Consider the following 22,179-nt stretch of genomic DNA (forward strand, 5'->3'; position numbering starts at 1 on the left):
ATTTTTTATTGGTAAACCTCTCGGTGTGACTCAGTTTTTTTTTTTTTTAACTTAGCATTACAGTTTAAATGATTGTGAAAGACAAGTTCCTCTTTTATGATTACAAAACCAAAGCAGTCTCCCAAGAAATAATGTTATATTTTAAGACTCTGGCAGTCTACAACATTAAACCCCTTTAAGAATTGCTTTGTATTTTGGAGAGTATTACATACTATCTTGGTCTTGTAATAATAAGAAATCCTTTTTTATTTTTTTGAAGATTTTATTTATTTATTTATTTATTTGAGAGAGATAGAGAGAGCACAAGCAGGGGGAGCAGCAGAAGGAGATGGAGAAGCAGACTCCCCGCTGAGCTGGGAGCCCGATGTGGGGCTCGATCCCAGGACCCTGAGATCATGACCTGAGCTGAAGGCAGACACTTAACCAACTGAGCCACCCAGACGCCCCAAGAAATCCTTTTAAAAAAATCATTTTAAATATTGTCGTTGGGGTTGATGATCTGGATCACACCCACACCCTAGGGAACTGCCAAAATGCCAAAGAAAACCATAGGCTTTCCAACATTAATCGCTCTTGCTCATGGGCAGACATTAACAGGCTTGCTGTCTTTGCTGGGGTACTCTGTGCTCATGCTTGGGAGTTCGTCCTTTCTTCTGTAGTTAACTCTGAAAAATAAGCAGAATACTGGAAGCAGAACCACATGGGGCAAAAGCCTGACTCACAAGGGGGGGGAGTCCAAAGGGAACCATGACTGGTGATCTGATCCCCATACCCTGGTTGAGTTTCCAGAATTCTGGTAAGAGTCATACCTCTGGTGTCGATTATTGAGCCAAAACCATAGAAGGACAACCTAGACCAACTGTCAATATTTTTGAACCTCAAATCCTGTCATTTCCCTCTAGTACTTTCTCGTGAAAAATCTAACCTGTATATCTATCTAGCTGCTTAAACTAAGAACTTGGGCTAAGTGTCCTGCACCTACAACTGAATGATACTTCCTGTTAGGAGACCAACATACACCACTCCATTCTTTGCCAAAGTGTATTTTAGCCCAAAGCAAAGATCTTTCCTCTCGGTTCATCTAATATTAGCAGGAGAATGCCGTTTAGAGGTGGAATATATCTATTTTTCTTGTCTGAAGTCTGAAGTTAATGTTTTTGGAAACTGCCCTAAGGAAACTTTCTACTACACACTTACAGGTGTGTAGTAATAGATATTGAAAATAAAAACATATATTTTTTCACCTCTCGAGTTCTAGGGTCCTACTCTCCTGCCTCCCTTTCTGTGAATTCTTTACCATGAATACAATGGTCTCACCTCTTTGAGTCTTGGCTCTGCCATTTATCCATTGTTTCTTCTCCGGCCAAGTGACTTACATTTTCCAAGACTTGCCCTTTTTCATTTGGTTTGTTTGTTTTTAGTACGAATGCCCAGGGCTTTAACTCCATTAGCCATCTCCCACTTCTCAGCTAGAAATAGGGTCCACCAAATCCATGGCTCTTTATAATGTTCCCCAGTAATTTAAATCTGTATATGATTCATAAGTTAAAAAAATAGCCCATGTATTTATTCATTAAGGATTTGGTTCTATTTTTAGTCATTTAAAGCATAAAGTTTGGGTTCACAGAAAGATCTTGGGTTCTTTTTTAGAAAATGGATCCCGAGTAACAGGATTAATTAAAGCAGACTAAATTTGGGAAAGAACGGTTATTACAACAGAATAGTTTTGAAGAGATCAATAATTATTTTTATTAACCCCACATTTATTCATATTTATAAAACCTTGGGTTTCTGAAATACAGTTAAAAAACTATTATTCCTACTACATATCCAAGGACATGAGAAATCCATTTGTTTTGTGATTTAAGATGTCGATGTCATATAGGACTTTCAAATTAATTTCTGTATTTGATTTCTAGTTCAAATCCTTCATTTAAGAAAATTGTCTACAGAGAGTATGAACCATATTTTCAGAAAGAAAAACCACAATCCAAAACCTCAGGTAAGCCTGAAGTGCACTCTTTAATTTTAAAGATAAAGCTCTATGATAATTTGATATTCCTGGATATCTAAAATATCTATTTGGTGACATTTTTTTAGAAATGTGTGCTTTTGTTGTTTTTGACCAGTATGGGCTGCATAATTTGTGGGGCCTAGTGAAAAACGAAAATGTGGGACCTGGGATTCATATTTTTGAGAATTTCAAAACAGTGTCAGCCAAGCATTAAGCCAGAGGGCTCTTCTTGCCCATGAGGGGACATGCTCCGGAAGCTGGCTATTTGTAACGCTGATCAAAAAGCTAAACGAAACTTTTAAGAGTTTGAATTTTATTCATTCATGGAACAAACTACTGTCGAGCCCCTGCGATGGGCTGGACATTGACGAAGGCACTAGGGATGCCACGGCGGGCAAGGCGGAACCACATCCTGCCTTCCTGGAGCTTACGGTCTAGTTCACGAAGGGCAGATGAACCCTAGCAAGTGATCTGTCGCTTCCATCCAGACCCCAGACTCGCTCAAAGGAACCATAGATGGCTGGTTCTTTTGCATCTGTCCCTCCCATCTCTTCTCCTGTTTTGTTTGGTGTGAGGTATACAACAGCTGTCATTTTCAAAGAAAAATCTCTTCTTTTTTCTCATCTTTTCTTTTTTTTTAATGACTTTATTTGTTTATTTGAGAGAGAGAGAGAGGGCATGAGCAGGGGGATGGGAGGGTGAGGGAGAGGAGAAGAGGAAGAGGGAGAACCAGATTCCCTGCTGAACTCGAAGCTGCCTGGAGCCTGACGTGGGGCTCAACGTGGGGCTGATCCCAGGACTGCGAGGTCATGACTGAGCCCAAGTCAGACGCTTAACAGACTGAGCCACCCAGGCACCCCTTTCCTCATCTCTTCCTTAATCAAAGAAAGTAGGTTGCATGGGTTTTGGGGTTCTTAAATAGGTATCATATTTCACAGGAATGGTAGAGGCCATTAAGAGAGAACTTCCTCCATTGGGTCCTCTGGTCAGTAATTCACTCATCCTTCCGTACTAATCAAGTGAAGGCTAGTCCACTTTCCCAGACTCATCCTTCTACTTCTCTGTGCAAACTGTTTCGTCCTGCCTCCTCTGATCTCCCTTGATCTTCAGTCTTCCTTTGGTTAGAGCCTTCCCTTCTGTCAAAACTCAACAACAATAAAACAAAACACAGCTCTGTTGCGGTCAGCCCTTATCTAGAAGAAAATCCCCCCTGACTCTGCCTCACCTTTCCTTCAGCGCCATTTCCCTATATCAGTCGTCCACTCCATTCTCTGTAATGTTTCCCCTCCATACATTTCCTCCCTGATCCTCTCTAATGTAAGTCCACTAAAATTACTCTCAGGAAAGGACACCCAAGACTCTGAGATGCCAGAACCAATGGTTTCTTTCCAGTTCTTTTCCCACTTGAGACTACGAGGACATTTAGTGATCTCCCTCTTGAAACTCTCTTTCCTGCTTTCCCCAGCACCACTTCCCTTGGAAGTGAAGGAGGAAAATGGGAACAGGAGGAACTTATAGACAACTCTTTCCCGAAACTTGACTCTACATGGAAGGAGAGACAGGGTAGTTCTGGAAGGGAATGAGGGGGGTCCAAGTATATTTTGGACTTTTACAAACAAGAATACAGTGACTTAAAATATCCAGTAGAAAGGGGGAGGGTAATGACATCTGAGGGAGAATAATGTCTGGAGACAGACTTAGAAGAAATAGGAAGTGATGCGATTCAAAGCTTGGGCTGCACTAGCTTGAGGAGGAAGAGATGCTACCTTCACGGAGGCCGACAAGGCAACAGACAGTAAGGTTACTACTAAAATCGAGTTTGTAATTGCGGGCAGAAAGTTGAGGGATCTCCTGTCCTCAGTCACAGAGTCTCTTTAATTTCATAGCTATACTTAAGAAATACTTAATTAAATTAAACGCTAGGTGGGTAAAGGGAAAATGAGCTGGGAAACATATTCATTAGGCCTGGGAAAAAGCGGAATTGGACAGGTGTTTCGAGACTTACCTGTGTGGCTTTTGGCAAGTTAAGTGAATTTGAATGTCTGGGCCCCGTAAGCCACTGTGCTGAGTACCGTAAGTGATAGAAAGGCCAGTGCCAGGCTGGAGATTATCTTCTGAGCAGGAGTCATTGATAGTTTTGGGAGAGGAGATACTGTGATCAAAATCCTTTGAGATGGTGCGCCTAGGTGGCTCAGTGGGTGAAGCATCTGCCTTCGGCTCAGGTCATGATCCCAGGGTCCTGGGAAGGAGGCCCAGGTCAGGCTCCTTGCTCAGCGGGGAGCCTGCTTCTCCCTCTTCCTGCTGCTCCCCCTGCTGTGCTCTCTCTCTATCAAATAAATAAATAAAATCTTTTTAAAAAATCCTTTGAGATGTTTAGCTTTTGTAGAAATTTCCTGATGCAACCTCATTAATTAGAAGTAGACCTTGATCATTCATTTATGCTTAAGCCCTGTGCATTTAAAACACCACCTTTCTTTTGACCCCTGTGTCTCTCATAGCACATTTGTTTCATGTGAACTCCGAGACATTGTAACACCATTTTTAAGCAGCTTCTTCCTGAACTCGCGAAGTTACTTAATTAACCATGAATCCCTGAAAGGCAAGGGTAGTATTTTATTCATCTTTGTATCCCTACAGTAGTTGATACAGCGAGGCAAATCTGGGGTAAAGCCTATGAAGCTCCAGGTTTAAACACTGCCATTGACTATGTGACCTGCCCCATTCCCAGCCTGGCTCCAGGTCATTGGCACCTTTCCCCTATTTCCTGCTCTGCCAGTCTGGCGGGTGTGATTCTAGCTGAACCCTGAACGAATGAGTCACGTGACACTTCTGCAGCATGAGCCCCGAAGTCACTGTAATTGTGGGTGGGGGCGAGGCTGTAGGATGAGGTCTGAAGGTGTCCATCCAGTAAGGTTTGCGGACATGTGGACAGGTGGAGGCGCTGGGCTTCTACCAGGAATCCTGTCTGGGGCTTTAAAATGGCTAGTGTCGACTCTGAATTTTTTCAAGGAAGGTTATGAAATGTTTGCTCCTGTAGGGGTTTTAAACTAGCAGCAACAATGGGCTTCCCTGTTTTCTGTAATGCGTTATTCACCTGAGCGCAGGGGATTGGATTAGCTGACTTCACGTTGTCCTTTTCAACTCCAAAACTGCATGAAATTGGGTACATGCTGTGCTGCCTTCCTGGGGCCGCAAGACAGGCGACTCCTTCCCCCCCTTCAGTGCTGGGTCCCAGGCCATCTGGCTGGCGGAGGAGCTAACCAGCGGCTCAGCCAACATTCGAGCATGTGTTTGCCCACACGCGGGAAGGTATTTGGTTTGCATTTATGAAAACATCCCTTTGTTTTGCCTTAATTCCGAAGAAACAGAAAGGGAGGCAAGTAAATACTCCAAACCATTCATTGCAGCAAGAGGTCTTATTAGGTTAAATAACTTAGGAGACTTAGCCTGGGCACCGGCCATTTGTAGCCATGTGATGCCAACAAACAAATCACCCAAGCAAGGCAACCATGGCAACAAAACGCAGTGCACACTGTGGCACCTTGGTTAGCGCTCTTTTGGGCTCTTGGGCATCCCCGGCAGGTGGGACTAGCCAGTGGGGGCTTCCATCGGGAGCTAAGACCAAGGGTAGCAGCCAGAAGAGCGAGGTCCGCTAGTGCAGCCCGATGTGGTCAGGAGTCAAAAATGGTGTAGACATTGGAACTATTTCAGGAAGGGGGGTGGTTCTGAACCTGCTCTGAGCACGGTGGTAGAGCAGCTTTGGTTCAAGAGTCCAGAGACCTGAGTTCTAACCCCAGCAGTGCCACCCAATGACTGACTGACCCTGAGCAAGCCGTCCTCCCTGCCCCCACATCCCAGGCTTTGTAAGTATCTCTAAAATGAGGATTGAACCATGTGGCCTCCACAGTCCTGTGCAGAGCTAACACAAAAGCAAACAAAATCTTCAGGCACAAGATCAGCATAAACTCTAGTACCGGAAGTTCAGTGAAAGGAATAAGAAAACTGCGGGTAGAAAGACAGAAGTAGGGAAAGAGGGCTTCTGTCTCAGAGATCCTGTTTTCCCATTGCCAATAGGTAACAAATTGCCACAAACCTCATAGCTTAGAACAACACGAATTTATTATCTTATAGTTCTTGAGGTCAGAAGTCCAAAATAAGTCTCACTGGGGTAAAATCAAGGTGTTGACAGAGCTCTCCCCCTATGGGGGAGAATCGTCTCCCTGCCTTTTCCAGGTACTACAAGCAGCCTACATTTGTGGGTTCATGGCCCCTTCCTCCATCTTTATTTTATTTTATTTTTTTTAAAAGACTTTATTTATTTATTCGACAGAGATAGAGACAGCCAGTGAGAGAGGGAACACAAGCAGGGGGAGTGGGAGAGGAAGAAGCAGGCTCATAGCAGAAGAGCCTGATATGGGGTTCGATCCCATAACGCCAGGATCACGCCCTGAGCTGAAGGCAGGCGCTTAACCGCTGTGCCACCCAGGCGCCCCATCCCTTCCTCCATCTTTAGATCCAGGAGGGTTGTGTCTTCCAATTGTGAATTCAGTTCTCCTGCATCCCATTTATAAGAACCCTTGATTACGCTGGGCCCTCCTGGATAATCATCTAGAAAACTCCCATTTCAAAACCCTTACCTTGGTCACACCTGCAGAGCCCCTTTGGCCATCCCAGGTAACATATTCACAGGTCCCAGGAGTTAAGATGTGGACATCATTGGGGGGGCATTATTCTGCCTACTATGTCTACCAAACAAAACCCAACAGTGTCCTCATTTCAGAGAATGGTGCTCTCGTGCACCCAGCTCCCCCAGCCTGAACATTAGCAGCCAACTTGGTCTCCCTCACCCTCCACTCTTATCCCATCCATCAAGTCCTGACAGTTTGATCTCCTAATAGGTCTCTAGTATGTTCTCATCACCTCCACTACCATCACCTTACACCAAGTGACCAACATCATCCCCCGGAGCCTTCTATCTGTTCTCTCAGCATCCACTCTGAGTTCTCCCCAGCTCATCCTTCACCAAGGCACCCAGACATTTAAAACCCCAAATCTGATCCATGTCTCACCCCTGCTAAAAACTCTTTATTGGCTTCCAGATACACTTAGAGGCAAAACTTGAAAAGACGTAGAAGGCCCTACATGACAGGGCCTCTGAGCATGCCTTCAGCCTCACCTCTGCCTCTCTCTCTGACTTGTTAAACTTTACCTTCGTTGTGGTGATCTGTCAGTTTTCTGAATAGGCCAAGATTTCTGGTGCCACAGGCCCTTTGCACGTGTTCATCCCACTCCCTGGAATGCCCCTGCCTGTGCCTTTGCCTCTTTGCCTTTGGACTTCAGTCACAGCATTGCTTCCTCAAGGAAGTATTTCCCAACCCTGATTCCCTCCCTGCCTCCAAGATTAGATGAGATCCCTCTGTCAATGCTCTTCAGAGTATCCCGTGCTTTTCTCTCATAATGCTTTCCACGGTTTATAATTAAATGTTTGTGTGATTGTTTGTTAAAATCTGTCTTTCTTACTTTTTTGTAAGCTCTGTGAAGGCATCTATTTTACTTACCATGACAGTTCTTACACCTAGGACCATGTGGGCACTCAGTGAATATTGAGTGAGTGAATAGACCCAGGGTAGGGGTGGAATATAAAAAAGGTGCTTAAGGCTCAGGATCTAGAGTCGGACAGATGAGCTGCCTCTAGTTAGCGATATAGTATTGGGCGAGATGTTTAACTCTCTGAGGCTCAGGTCCTCATCTGTAACATGAGGATGTTAATACCTACCTTAAAGGTTTGCGGGGAGGGCAAAGGTAAGGACTCACGGTGCTCGAGTGTGTTAAGCAGACAGTAAGTGGGGGCCCTATTAACATGATCATTGGCCCTGCAAACAAATGCCGGTTGAACTCCGCGACTGCTGTACCTTCCTTCTCAGGCTCCTGTGATCCCTGCTGGGGAGAAGCCAACCCCACAGAACTTACAGATGGCTGGGAAGTGAGCGCAGTCAACTCTTGTCACTTGTCTGAAATAGAACTTCTGGCGACAGGTTCTCAAGCTTGAAGAGACATCAGAATTGCTCAGGAGCACATGTTAAAAGTGTGCTCCCAAACTCCACCTCCAGAAACTCGATTCTTTGGGGCTGAGATAGGAATCTGCCTTTTAGTCAGACCCCATGGGATTCTCATGCAGAGAATCCAAGGGCTACATTTTGGGAAATTCTCATTTGTGATTCTTCCAAGGTCCGACTCAAATATCACCTCCTCCCCTGACTCCTCAGACGGCACTGGTCCTTCATCCTCTCTGCTCCTACAGGACTTTGCCCACATCTCAGTGGTAGCTCCTACCATGTGTTTATCCCCAAACCCGCTTGCGAGCTCTTTGAGGCCAGGGACAATGTCTTATCTATCCATGTGACCCCAGGACTCAGCACAGCTGTCATGTAGTCAGTGAAACCTCACTCTTGATTTCTGCACCTGTCACCTGTCGTCCCACTGTGCTCTGCATGGATGTAACCGGTGATGTTGTTTACGCGGTTGCTCAGATAAAAAACCTCAGGATCGTCCTTGACTTCCCTCTTGCACATGTCACATCCAATCCATCAGCAAATCCAGCCGGCTCTGCCTTCGACGTTCCAGAATCCAGCCTTTTCTCACGACTTCCCTGCCACGCACGCTGGTTCGTGTGTACCACCCACTCCCGTTTCCGCTCCCGTCACTTCACAGACAGCAGCTAGGATGCGCTTTTTTTTCCCCCCAGAATGAACTTTTAAAACTATGTCTGTCTGCTCCACAAAGCCCCAGTGATTTCCAGTTTCATTTAGAAGATAATCCCAAGTCCTTACCAAGGCCCGTAAAGCCTCCCATGATCCGCCCCCTCCCTCATCTCTTCTCACTCAGCCTGCACTGTTTTTCTTACTGTTATTTGGACACATCAAGCTCACTCCTGCCTTAGGGACTCTGAACTCACCTTGGGGCCAGAGTACCCTGTGATTTTCTCCCTCATCTTATTGAGGTCTCTGAGATGTCCCACCTCAGGGAGACCTAACAGAACCAGTCACCTTCCCTCACATCACCCTGTACAACTGAAAATGAACAGCTTTCTTTTCTTGATCAAAGACAGTAATCTCCAAGAAATGACAGGGGTCAGGATGGGGTAGCTGCGGTCAGAACTATTCCTTCTCTCTCTTGACTTGCTTTGGGCCCAAGCCAAGCATACCTATCTTCCCATCCTGATTGACTGCAGGCAATGTAGAGACAATGAGCTGGCAGAACCTTCTAGATTGAAGACAAGCAGGCTGGCCTCAGGACCAGGAGGGATGACAGCCTTCATGCGTGGGGTCCTCTGCGTGTCTCCATGCTTAGCAGCTGTCTTTGGTAGTCCTGAACACAGGTATATTATAAATCCTTGTTTCCGCAGGACTTCTTGGGCCTACTTTATATGCTGAAGTTGGAGACATTGTGAAAGTTCACTTCAAGAATAAGGCAGACAAGCCCATAAGCATCCACCCTCAAGGAATTAAATACAGTAAATTCTCAGAAGGTAAGAGTAATTGAATATCCCTCTGGCAGCAGAAAATGTACAACTCTAAAACCAGTGTCAGACATTAAAAGTCCGATTGTTAACCACATGTTAGAGAAATCTTTCCTTCAACTGGTAATTACGGACGTTGCCTTTGTAAGTTGCAGAGAGGAAAGTGAACAAATTCTGGAGTCACCTAGACCTCAGGTTTTCACTAGGTTCTTGCTCTTTAACAGTTGGGTGGGCAAATTGCCTAATCTTTCTGAATTCCAATATATTCATCTGTAACATGAGAACAATAAGGCATACGTGTTGCAAAGTGGTTTAAAGCAGGGGGGTCCTTGAACTTCTCTGTGAGAAGCCAGATAGTAAGTATGGCTGGCTTCAGGATCTCTGTTGTAACTACTAAACTCTACCTTTTCGTACAAACATCATCACAAACAATGTGTAAGTGAATGAGTCTGGCTGTGTCCCGGTAAAACTTTATTTACAAAAACAGCTGACTGGACATAGCCCACGAGCCGTACTTTGAAATAGTGACATAGGACCAGCCTGACAGAGGGCTAGCCTGACACATAACACACACTTAATAAGCAGTATTTGGTGGTGGTGGTGGTGGTAGAAATGTTATTACCATTTTGGACAAAGTGAAATGGTTAAGAACATAAGCTTTGAAGGCAAATCGCCTCTGGTTCTATAAGCTTAACATCTCTGAGCTTCAGTCTTTTCATCTATAAAATGTGAACGGTTATACCCACCACGTAAGATTGCTTTGAGGATGAAAATGAGACTGTTTAGGAAGTATATAAAATATGATTCCTGGAACATGGTAAGCCCTCAATAAACACAATGATGACGATAACAACAATGGCAAAGATCACAAAGATGAAGGTGACAAAAGTGACATCAGCCACGTGAGAGTAAGTACTGTTGTTGACATCGTTCTCATTATTTCCATGATGCTGATGTTCAGAGCACAGCAAGCACAGTGGTGTTCTCTTAGGAGCTGATACAAGAAAATTGTATCCATATTGTAATAGATATTAGTGTAATAACAGTTTTAAATAACTTCAGACCTTTCATGACTCACAAATCTTCTTCCTCCCATATGTTCCAGCCATCATACCTTCAAAGGGGGCAGTTGAGTAGGAAAGTGGTTTACAATGCAGGTTCTGGAAGTAGACTGCGTGGTGCAAATCCTGGTTTACACTTATTAGCTGTGTGACTTTTAGAAAGTTACTTAACGTCTCTGTGCCTCATCTCTTTCATCTGTAACATGAGAATAAGAATCATACTACCTCATATCAGTTTGTTGTCATGAAATCTTTGGATAATGCCTAGCATAGAATAAATGCTTAATAGATTTTAGACATGATGCTGAAGTTGATTCTTCAGTCAAAATGTATTCAAATTAAGTTACATCTATTAAAATTTTTAAGTGTGTTCAGATAATTTCATATTTATCTGATAATTTATGGATTACAAAGTGATTTTTGCATTTATTATTTCTTGTGTAAATTAGTAGTCAGACTCATTCCAGCTAAGGTATAGATGACTGATAATAGGTTAATGAGCTACCCTTCCCAGGAGTATTTGCATTAGCACTTAATCTTTGGCTTGAGGAAAAACAATGAAGCATTAACTGAAATTTCAGCCATCTTTAAGGGCCAATTTGGCAAGACTTTGAGTGAGGAAGCATGCGCAGGTGTCTCTCCTATGTTCCTGAAATCATACAGTGGCATAGAAACAACCATTTAACCTACTTATGAGGCTTCCAGGCAACTACATCAATGTAATACCAGAGGGAAGAACGCCCAGAATGTCACATCCAGTTTCCATTGCAAATGTGGGAGGAGGTAAGGTTCATGGACTTTGTATTCCAGCTGGGCTGTTTGCACAGGAAACGAACCTTGCAACATTGTCCCCCTTCCTTTATTGTTTACCTGTTCCTGCACTCCCCCACAGCCAGTCATCTATGAACAACTGTTTAAGATGCTCCCACCACTTCCACTGGTCACCTGATTATTGCCCGTGGTCGCCTAAATCTGAGAAAGGTAAATACAGATTGGTGGAGAAAGTGAAATTTTATTTGGAAATGAGATGCAAATCCTGTTTAAGATAGAACGCCCTGTGTGGTAAAAGACAAGCCTTCTGTTCATTTTAGCGTGTGCTCTGTGTTAAAATAAAGCATCTTCTTCTTGCCTGACACTCACCATGGCCCATGGCTGTCCTCTACGGTTTGAACTATTTGGGGCAGCATGGAATTCAATTAACCACATACTGAGCCAGTACATGAGAATCCAGATTCCTTTTCTGCAGAGGTAGGTATTTGAGAGATGGGTGGTGGGAGATTGAGACAATACAGTAGGCCTAAGGCAGGACTCAACCCTTGCCCCGACGGCTGCTTGCTCTAACCAATCAATGATCCAACCTTGACAGCAATCCTACTTCTCTGGGCATTTATCCTTGAGCCCCACCAAGGATTTGGAGACCTACTCTCATCAGCTAGAAGGAAAAGATTGCCATGGAAAGAATGCTGGCTTTAGAGCCAGAATGACCTGGCTTTCAATTTGGGCAATTTGGGGCAATTTTCTATACCACTGACCTTTAGTTTTTACATCCGTGAAATGGGCATAGCAATCCCTCCCATCGAAGGTTATTGCAGGGATAAGTCATAATATATGTGAAGTTCTTGGTACATGGTTGATACATGACAATGTTAGCTGCTGTTGGTGTGGTTATTTCATGGCTCTTGATGGCGCAGGCGTTAAAATTTGTCTTCAGTAGCTTGGATTGAAGGAAGTCCTTGGCCTTGGCTAGTGTTCATCATTGTATTTATACTTGAATGAGATAAAATTCTCTCATAGAATTGAGATGTCAAAATGAACTAAAGCTGCACAGAAAATCTCAGCTCTCCAGAGCACAGAGGAATGAGTCATTTTGAATCATTACATTTCCCAGATAGTTTGGGGTTTACTTCTTTAAGTGTCTAAGATATTTTTTAATCACTTCAGATACATGTTATATTTCCCCAGACTCTTTAAAACAGAGGATGAGAAGTAAACCTCTAATCTCTTCCTAAACCATTACTTCTTATCTACTGTGAGATTGTACAAACACCCACAAATGTTAGAATGATGTGCAGTCTAAGTAAACAGACTCGAAACGAACGTCTCCATTATCGTCTATGGTAAAGACCCTGTCTGTGGGTAAAGACCCTAAGCTTTCATTCATGGGTAGTTGTTTGTTTTTTAATATCTATTTTGGTTGCCCAGAAGTCCTGTTGCTTTTTTTTAAATTCTTGGCTATGCTTTAGTTAGTTGATGGTTGGAAATCTGAGTTCTGGCCAGGAAAGATGCTACTCAGTGTGGAAGTCTCATGCTGGCCTTTCATCCATAAATTGGCGGCACGTGACATAAATGCCCGGTTGTAGCTTGGTGTTGCCAAGCCACTCCCGCTTGCACCCCTCCCAGGCCTGCCTGGGAGAAGCCTCGTAGTACACAGTGGGGGGATGAGCAACCCATTTGACAGGTTGGACAAATGGCAATTTGTAAAAATGCTCACAAGGACATTTCCTTGAGGCATAGGAATATATTTTTAAACCAGGAAATAAAATATCTGTAGCTATACTTAATCACTTAAACACTTCGTATCACTAACCGTTTCGATTTGAGGCTTACATTTCAGAAACTGTAGGTTGCATGCGCTGAACTGTTTGTAATGATGCACCTTCAAGCAAATTTCGTTCTTCAGTAAGATTTCTGTAGCTGCTTTGGTCATTAACTTTAGAAGTTTGTTTCAGAGTGAATCTTAATATTATTCCTCTATTTGCTTTATATCATCCTTAAATGTGTGAGTTGCATTCTGAGCATTTTATCACAAAATTCATTTTATAATATTCAGCTGTCTGCTAGTAAGCCAACTCTGAACAGAAATGATAGATAGATAGATAGATAGATAGATAGATAGATAGATAGATGATAGATAGATAGATGATAGATAGATAGGTAGATAGATAGATAGATAGATGATAGATAGATAGATGATAGATGATAGATAGATAGATAGATAGATAGATAGATAGATAGATAGATAGATAGATAGATGATAGATGATAGATACATGATAGATAGATAGATAGATAGATAGATAGATAGATAGATAGATAGATAGATGATAGATAGATAGATCATAGATAAAGTGCATTTTCCATCAGAGATTGTTTTTTGCATCTGGTGTTGCCAAATTTTCCATATGAAAACTTAGTCTTTTGGGTTTTTCCAAAGCATTCCAATGCTTGACATAATGTGGGCAATGATATGTTTCACTTTTCATCTGAATATTCTGGCACTTCTTTGAGTATATGATAAATACCCAAAACAAAGTGTAGTAGCTGATATAATAATTCTCATAAATCTCAAAAATGTGAACTCGCCTTCAAAAGAGATTTGCACTCCCCGTGCAGTGGAATCAGTTTCCTTAGAAAACACCAGCATTCTACTTTGCGCATTAACTAAATTACAGCTTCTGAAAAAAGGCTCCTAGTCTTTGAATGCACGCTGAAGCACTCACTAAGTTAATTAAATGGAGGGGGAAAGGGCTGTTCAAAAAAAAATGAGTAACAAGGGAGGATCTCAAGAACGAGCACCCTACTGGGTGACCGAAGTGGATCTTTATGTAACTTCACTTTCCCAAAGCTTGTACACAGCATTTTATATTTGAAAAAAAAAAAAATACTGAGAGCCTTTTGGCAAATAATTGGCCTATCATGATGAGTAAACAAATTGCAACGCTGACTATGGACTGAGCCGGAAGTGAACAGACTTGAGTAAATATAAAATAAAGGGTTACCCTTGTGTGAACAATTTATTCTCGCAAGAAGCTGAACAAGGACTTCTAGTGCTCTAACACAGTAGTCTTTCCTGTCCATTTCTCCCCTCTTCAGTTAAGAGCTTAAAATTTATTTTGACTACAAAGTCAAAATCAGATTCACCAAAAATGCATTTCATAAATGCTTCCTTTAAGTGGCTGTTTATATTTCATGCCTCATGTTATGTGCGTTGTGACATCAAAGCTACAACATGCCTGTTTGATTCTAGACTAAACGTGAGATAAAATTCTTTGAAGTTAAGAGACTAAAAAACGTTGATTAAATTATCCCAAAATTATCTCATTAGTAATCCTCACTCAGTGTAATTAGAGAATCTTTCCCCATGTACAAATTTGTTCACTATTTGTTTCAAGATGCTCATAATTCACCTTTTAAGTAGTATAGTAAACTTAATTAAAACCATACATTTATTATTTTAAATTTATCTTGTATATAACTTCATATTCATTTTAAATGAATATGAAATTCTCAGTAATTTACTTTGGTCAATTAGACAGACATTTAAAAACCATTGTTTGTTCAACTAAAACTGGATATGAAATGCTGGCTATTTAAAAATTAATTTGATATCATTCAAAAATCAGTCACACTGCTATATCTAGTATATGTTAAAGTCTTTTAGGTGATTCTTAGATATTTATATTGTTTGGTTCTTATTATGATGCACATGTGTTCTAACTGTGGTTTCTCCACTGCAATGGCCCTAAAAGAAATCTAGAGGTGAAACCCGTTGCAACCAAGGCATCAGCATGTACCCTACTGTTAACTGAGCTGTGACCCCCTCAGGGTCTTACTGACTTCTTTATATTTGTGCCCAGGAACCTCCCACAGAGACTGGAACATGATCATGATCATGATGATAATTTCTGAACTGAGGGACTGAGGAGTGTCTTAGAAAGTAGAGCCTACACGTTATTTTCCCGTTGCGTTGAAATGTATTAGTTTTGCTGGTGATTGTGAGCAATTACGTAATCTTATTACCAGTTTTTACCACTTTTAGAGTAGATACATCACCATCTCTAATCTTCCTCACCTGTGTTCAGAGAACTCAAGAACACTTAGACATCTTATCAGAGGCAAAACACAAGGGAGAAAGGCTGTATCGATTGCAAAGTGGCTGAGAAAGAAGATAGCCAACATACTAAAATGTACTGAGACAGGCTGCCATAGCATTGATTAGGGGCCAGACATTTTACGTATGTTTTTAGTCCTCATAACCCATCAAAAATGATAATATTACTGCTAGAGAAAAGATTATATTGTTAAATGAGAAAAGAGAGGCTAGAAGGGAGGTTAAAGAAACTCCCAAATTCACAGTCAGCAAGTGATACAACCAAGAAATTTCAGTTCTAGACTCTCCCACAATCTAGTGAGAGCAGGTATCATTAATTATATAATCTCACAAATATTTAATTAAAAATTCTGATGAATATTATATGTATTTGTGAGTACCATTATACATAAATGTCATACATACAATTTTCATATATATATACATATTATATATATGTGTGTATATATAATATATAAATATATATACTATTATAAATAATATAAATATATATTTTTATATATTATAATATATATACATACATATATATATATATACACACATATATATATAAAAGGGACTGGGGAAGCAGGCATTTAAGCTGATGTCTGAAGGATGAGCATTCCTTTATCCAGAGAAAGAGAGGAAGAACTTCAAAAGTTATCTCTCACCCTACAAAGAATATCACATTTTGTCCTTTTAAGAGCTTCTGAAGGCAAAGGAAAGAATGCGACTTTTACTATAGGAATTTCCTGTGATGTTTTAACAGCTGGAACTGTGGAAGCATCATGTCCAGGAACATCATTTTCTAACTTCATGAGGCCAGCAGTCGGGAAGCATTGAATAAGGGCCATCGTGCTTGAGTCAAGATAGCTCTAGTCAACAAATTGCCCTGCCAGGTCCAGTCAATAGAAAAGGTTTGACCCGAGAGGGCAATTCTCCTTATCAGACCTGTTTGCTCTTTGCTTCCAAAGCTATTTTGTAACTTTCCAGAGATAATTCTTCCTGTTTATTAGCAGAGACTTTTCCTTATAAACTCTTTTTTTCTTTTTGATTTAGACTGAAATTATGTTATTACTCTCAGGAAATTGGTCAAGGTTTTAACATTTCTCAATTCCTTAATATCCAGATCCTTTTTTATTTTTTAAAAGATTTTATTAATTTATTTGACAGAGGAGAGAGAGAGCACAAGCAGGCAGAGCGGCAGGCAGAGGGAGAGGGAGAAGCAGGCTCCCCACTGAGCAGGGAGCCCAATGCAGGGCTTGATCCCAGGACCCTGGGATTATGACCTGAGCCAAAAGCAGCTGCTTAACCAGCTGAACCACCCAGGTGCCCCCAGATCCTTTTTTAATATTCTAATCCTTTTCATCATCAGAGTGAAAGTTCAGCCTATGGCCAATATTGGTTATCAGTGTCAAACGATCTTTGAGGGGAATAAAAAGATACAATGGAATCCCACGTTAAACTTTTCACTAGCACAGGGGTTACACTCAGATGCCTACAGCAGTCAGGAGGCTAATTCAATGAAAAAATATGTCCTTTAGGGACTGGGAACCGCAGTCACTGTCCTGTCTAACAGAGGTAGCCAGGATTCAGGGCAGGCAAATTCTATGCAGGAAATTGGTCCAGTGTCACAACATTCTAGTTATGATTGTTCTTGTTATTTAAGAGAAGACAGCAACTCGGATTGTTACATAGTCTGTCCATGATGTTAATATTGGCATTTAATTTGTTGTAATACCATGCCATCCTAAACACCTGTGAGCTAAGGCTTGATAACTTTTATGCTAGCCCACAGGATCTTAAATCTTAGGAAATCAATATACACTCAATGAGCACCTTCTCCATGCTAGGCACTGTGAAGGGTCCCAGAAATATTAGCACAGATATAATCCAGCACCTACTTTGAGTTGCTCACATCCTGGTGACAGAAATGTGCGTGATGCAGTTATTATCTAGTAAGAGAAAATGAAATAAATCATACAGTGCCATACATATTTAATTATAAATTATGATGGGTGCTGTAAAAGAAAAAATACGTAGCACAATTAGAGCTCAGGACAGGAGTAAGCTTATGTTTAAGGTGACATCTAAAGGATGAGCACACGTGTAGCCAAAGAAAGACAAAGAGGAAGAACACTCTATGCCGAGGAAGTGGTATCTCTAAAGACCCTGAGGTAGGATGGAATTTGGCTTGTTTGGGAAACTAAAAGGTGGCCCAACAGAGTAAACAAGGGGAAAAGTCATACACGGTGAGAATGGAAAGAGAAGTAAGGGTAGATCTTACATGGACTTGTGGTCCATGTTAAGAATTTTGTGAAAGAAGAAGCTATTGTTAGGATTTTAAGCAGGAATATGGCAAAGTAAGATATGGAGTTTAAGGGATCATTCCATATACAAGTTGGGAAATGGATTCGGAGGGTACTCTTGTACCAAAATCCCAGTGACCAGTTAATAGGCTAATTCCAGAGTCTAGTTTTATCTTAGGGTGATGGTATTAGAGATACAGAGAAGAGTGCAAACTTGGGATATATATTTTGGAGGTAGTAGGTCGCTGTTGGAGTACAAAATGTGCACGGCTCAGAAGTATGGAGGGAGATGACGCTGGATAGGTAGACTGGGAAAACTCATGAATGACTTCAGCTGCCATGGTAACAAACTTGGACTTTATCCAATGGGTAAAGCAACGATCTTGAAAGCTTTGCAGAATGAATGAACACAGTTGGATTTGTGTTGAGCAAATAGTAACCTGCTTCAGTCTCCTGTCAAGACTTTATGATCCAGCCATAACTACTCTTCTTTTCCATATGTCATCAGTGTACTCACCATCAATAAATTGTCAGCTTCTAAGAACATTAAAATCCATCTTTGTTTCCTATCTGTAATGCAGATATCATGACTATCATATTATTTCAAGTTTGGTTGTATTCATTCCCATACATATAAAGATGATGCTCTGTCCCATGGAGCTATGTCAGTAAATCTAGATATAGCTACTCACCTCTTCTATCTTATGGTTTCCATGCTCAGAACCTCATGTGGTACATAATGCATGCTGCTGCTATCCCTGAACGCCTCATTGATGATGGGTGCATGTGCCTTATTTCACACCCCCATCTGGAGAGCCCAAACATATGCTGATGCTAGGCAAGCTCATATGAGTGTCAGTGGAATAGATTTTCCTGATGATGTGCAATTAGACAATAGTAGCTAACATTGCTGCAATAGAAAATATTCTATACATAGAAATTTAGCATCTCAGACTTTGGCTTCTGGAAATGAGGGATCAGATTTACCCTTTTTCTTAACAACTAGACAGACAGACAAAATATATGAAACAGCAGTTTTCAGGCACTGAACAAGAGATGATACAAGAGAATCCTCCATGGAAGAAAAAGAACAAATGAGGTGGGTCCTATGTGTACCCAAGTTCACTGCATGGAGAGGATTTCCAGGGCAGAGCACAATGAGGATGAACCCAAGCAGAGCTCAATAGTCCTTTGAGTTAAGGAAATAGAGTTTAGACTTTTGGTAGGCCAAAGTGGCTGGGTTTTCAGGACAGAATCCTGAAGAGGATGGTACAGACACAGAGAAAGAGTTCTTGAGAATCTGCACAGAGGTCCTGTCAAGTCTTCAACTAAGTGCTGATCTGCACATGCATGTAAGAAAAGTATTAAATGTAAGGAAAATACCACCAGAAAGAAACAGGCAGAAGAGTTCCTGGACCACACACATAAAAATAGTTTATGTTCCCATCATCAAACGTGGAAAGACCTCCTCACAAATGGGCACAGACTAGAGGTAGAATCAGCAGAAGGCACAGGAGTTGGAAAAAATTCGTCTAAGACTACTCAGGTGACAAAGCCTTAAAAACAAGACTTGAAAGTATCAAATCAATTTCATATCTCTTAACTGTGTGGCAGAGTCAAATACTAGTTATAAGAATGCAACAAAATCCAGCAACTCACAATGGAATAAAAATTAACAATCATTAAAAGAAGCAGAAAAAGTACTACCCATCACCAAGAAAAAACTTAATCAATAGAAACAGATCTACAGATGAAAGAAATGACAGAACTGGCAGGCAAAGACATTAAGACAGCTATTATAAATATTCTCCATGTGCTCCAGAGCACGATGAGGAGGGAGCTAAAGACATAAAAACACATAAATGGAAACTCTACAGATGAATATAATAGCTGAAGTGGGAAGTATACCAGGTGAGATTCACAGCCTGTAGAAGAAAATACTAAAAAATATTATATATAGCAATAGAAACTGCCCAAATGAATCATGAAGATAAAAAAGAGTGAACGAAATGAACAAAGCATCAGTAATCTATGGGACAATATCAAGTGATTGGAAGTCTAATTGGACTCCTAGAATGGGAAAGAACAGAAGAAATATTTGAAGAAATCAAGGCTGAAAAATTTTCAAACATGATGACAGCTATACAGCTACAAAGGCTTGACCAAACCAAGAGGAAACATGAAGAAAATCATAACAAGGCACATCATAATCGAGTTCCTAAAGACTTGTGATGAAGACAAAATGTTAAATGCAGTCAAAACAAAACAGAAACAAAAATAAGAATGACAGCAGAGATCAATAGAAACAATGCAAGCCAGAAGACAATTAGGGATATCTTTAAAGTACTGTGTGGAATTGGGGAGGACAGTTCGTCCACTGAATATTCTATACCAAGCAAAAATATCCACTGAAAATGAAGAAAAATAAAGATTGTCGTAGGCATTGAAATAAGAAATAATTTCTCACTAGCAGACCAGTAAAACATGTTAAAGAAAGTCTTTTAGTTAGAAAAAAATGATATTAAAAGGATATTTGGAGCCACGAGAAGGAATAAAAAGATTCAGAAATGGGTAAATGTAGAGAAAATTTTTCCTCATTTTTAATCTGTTGAAAAGATAATCATCTAAACTTTAAAGCAAAAATAACAATTTATTACGGGGTGTATTATATATGCAGAAGTAAACTGTACGCATAATAAACAATAGCACAAAGGCCAGGAGGGCGGAAATAGAAATATACTATAGCAAGTGTCTTATAAGCAAAATGGTGTAATATTATTTGAAGGTAGACTCTGATAAGCTAAAGTCGTATCTTGTAAACTGAAGGGCACCACTAATAAAACAAAGCAAAGCTAATAAAATAATAGTGGAGATAAAAAGAAATACTCAATTAATCAAGAAATAAAAGAAAAAGGAATAAAGGCCAGATGGATAAATAGAAAACAAGAGCAAGATGGTAGATTTAAACTCAACCATATCAATAATTATATTATAAGCAAATGGGAAGAACACTACAACTAAGAGACAGATTCTAAGACTGTATAAAAAGAAATACCTTACTTTATGCTGAATTTGAGAAACCCACTTGAGAAAAAGTAAAAGATGGAAAAAGATATACCACACTAACACTAACAAACACAAGAGGGGATATAATGTATTATTCCACTTATATGACCTTAGAGGAAAGAGGAATATAGTGACAGAAAGCAGGTCAGTAGCTGCTGGGCCCAGAGAGTAGGGGAAGGTACTGACTGGAAATGGCACAAGGCAAGTTCTCAGAGTGACAACCTGGACCTTCATCGTGACGGTAGCTGTACAACTGAACACATTTGTCAAAATTCAGCAAACGTTACACTTAAAATTGGTGGATTTTATTGGATGCAACTTCAATAAAGATGATGAAGGGAGGGAGGGAGGCAGAAAAAGAGAGAGGAAGGGAGGAAATAGGAAAAGAGAATGGGAGGAAAGAAATTAATCATTTGTTTTCAAAAAGTACAATCACTTCAGGAAGAATAGTTTCCACGAACACTTCACCCCATCATGTAAAACATTTGATCCCTTTTTTCTGATCCTTGTTTTCTGCCCATGTCTCCACTCTGATGGTCTCCCTTTCAACATCAAATGTATAAAGCTGTTGTACCAAAGAAAGGTAAATGCATCCCAAGAGAAATGCCTGCACCAGCTGGTCATAGTGAAACCCACCTAATTAAATGAGGCATGGCTCACACATTTGGCTGCCCATAACCCTGCCCTCTCCCCTTCCTGACCTCCCTCCTCCATCTCTAGCCACATCTTCTTTTTGTTGTTGAAATTCCACCCAAGACTCTGCACTTCTTTTAATATTCAGCATCTCAGTTCCCTCTCTTCAATAAGGAAGACCAACTTCTACATCCTCCTTCTCTCCCACCAGTCAGGACAGCCAGGGTATATAAGGAGGTGTTAATGGTGGGTCTTCGGATACACAAGGACAGGAGTAAGACATCTAAACTTCAGACGGTAGGCACATTGCATAATCACCACAGCTACCAGATGGCATAGAGGAGCTGGACTCCAAGGCTCTGGGGACAGTTGGGATGTTCAGAAGGTGGAGGTGTGATAAAGCGATAAAATAGGGCTGAAGGTGGCAGAGGTGGAAAGAAGATATGAAATACAGAAGAAAAACAAAACATGCAGAAGCAGCTGTGAGTGTACTCACATCCCATGCTAACACGCGGTTAAATGGAAGATATCTCGTCAAGCACTGTAGAGAAAATAGAAATAAAACCCATTCTCATACCCTGAGATGATTTACTGATCAAAGGGGATTCCGCTCTCTGATTTTATTTAAATAATAATCATTTAGGTACCCTGGAAAATTAACTTTCTAAACCTTAACGAATATACTAGTAGGTTTCTTATTCACTTCGG

At 41.0% G+C, this 22,179-nt stretch overlaps 1 protein-coding gene across 2 annotated transcripts in view; it reads left to right on the plus strand.

The window, feature by feature from the left end:
- F5 (coagulation factor V) overlaps window positions 1–22,179 on the plus strand; it is a 70,213-nt gene that overhangs the window by 1,091 nt on the left and 46,943 nt on the right. Inside the window, exons 2-3 of one of the 2 annotated variants that reach the window (XM_045797608.2) lie at window positions 1,920–2,002; window positions 9,420–9,542. In XM_045797608.2, the coding sequence (XP_045653564.2) occupies window positions 1,920–2,002; window positions 9,420–9,542 (206 nt within the window). Of the gene's footprint in view, window positions 1–1,919; window positions 2,003–9,416; window positions 9,543–11,486; window positions 11,576–22,179 lie in introns of those variants that run through there. The other variant, XM_045797614.2, reaches the window with a different exon arrangement.

Source organism: Ursus americanus, chromosome 2, assembly GCF_024610735.1.
Source record: "Ursus americanus isolate L20-20 chromosome 2, mUrsAme1.1.p, whole genome shotgun sequence".
NCBI lineage: Eukaryota > Metazoa > Chordata > Mammalia > Carnivora > Ursidae > Ursus > Ursus americanus.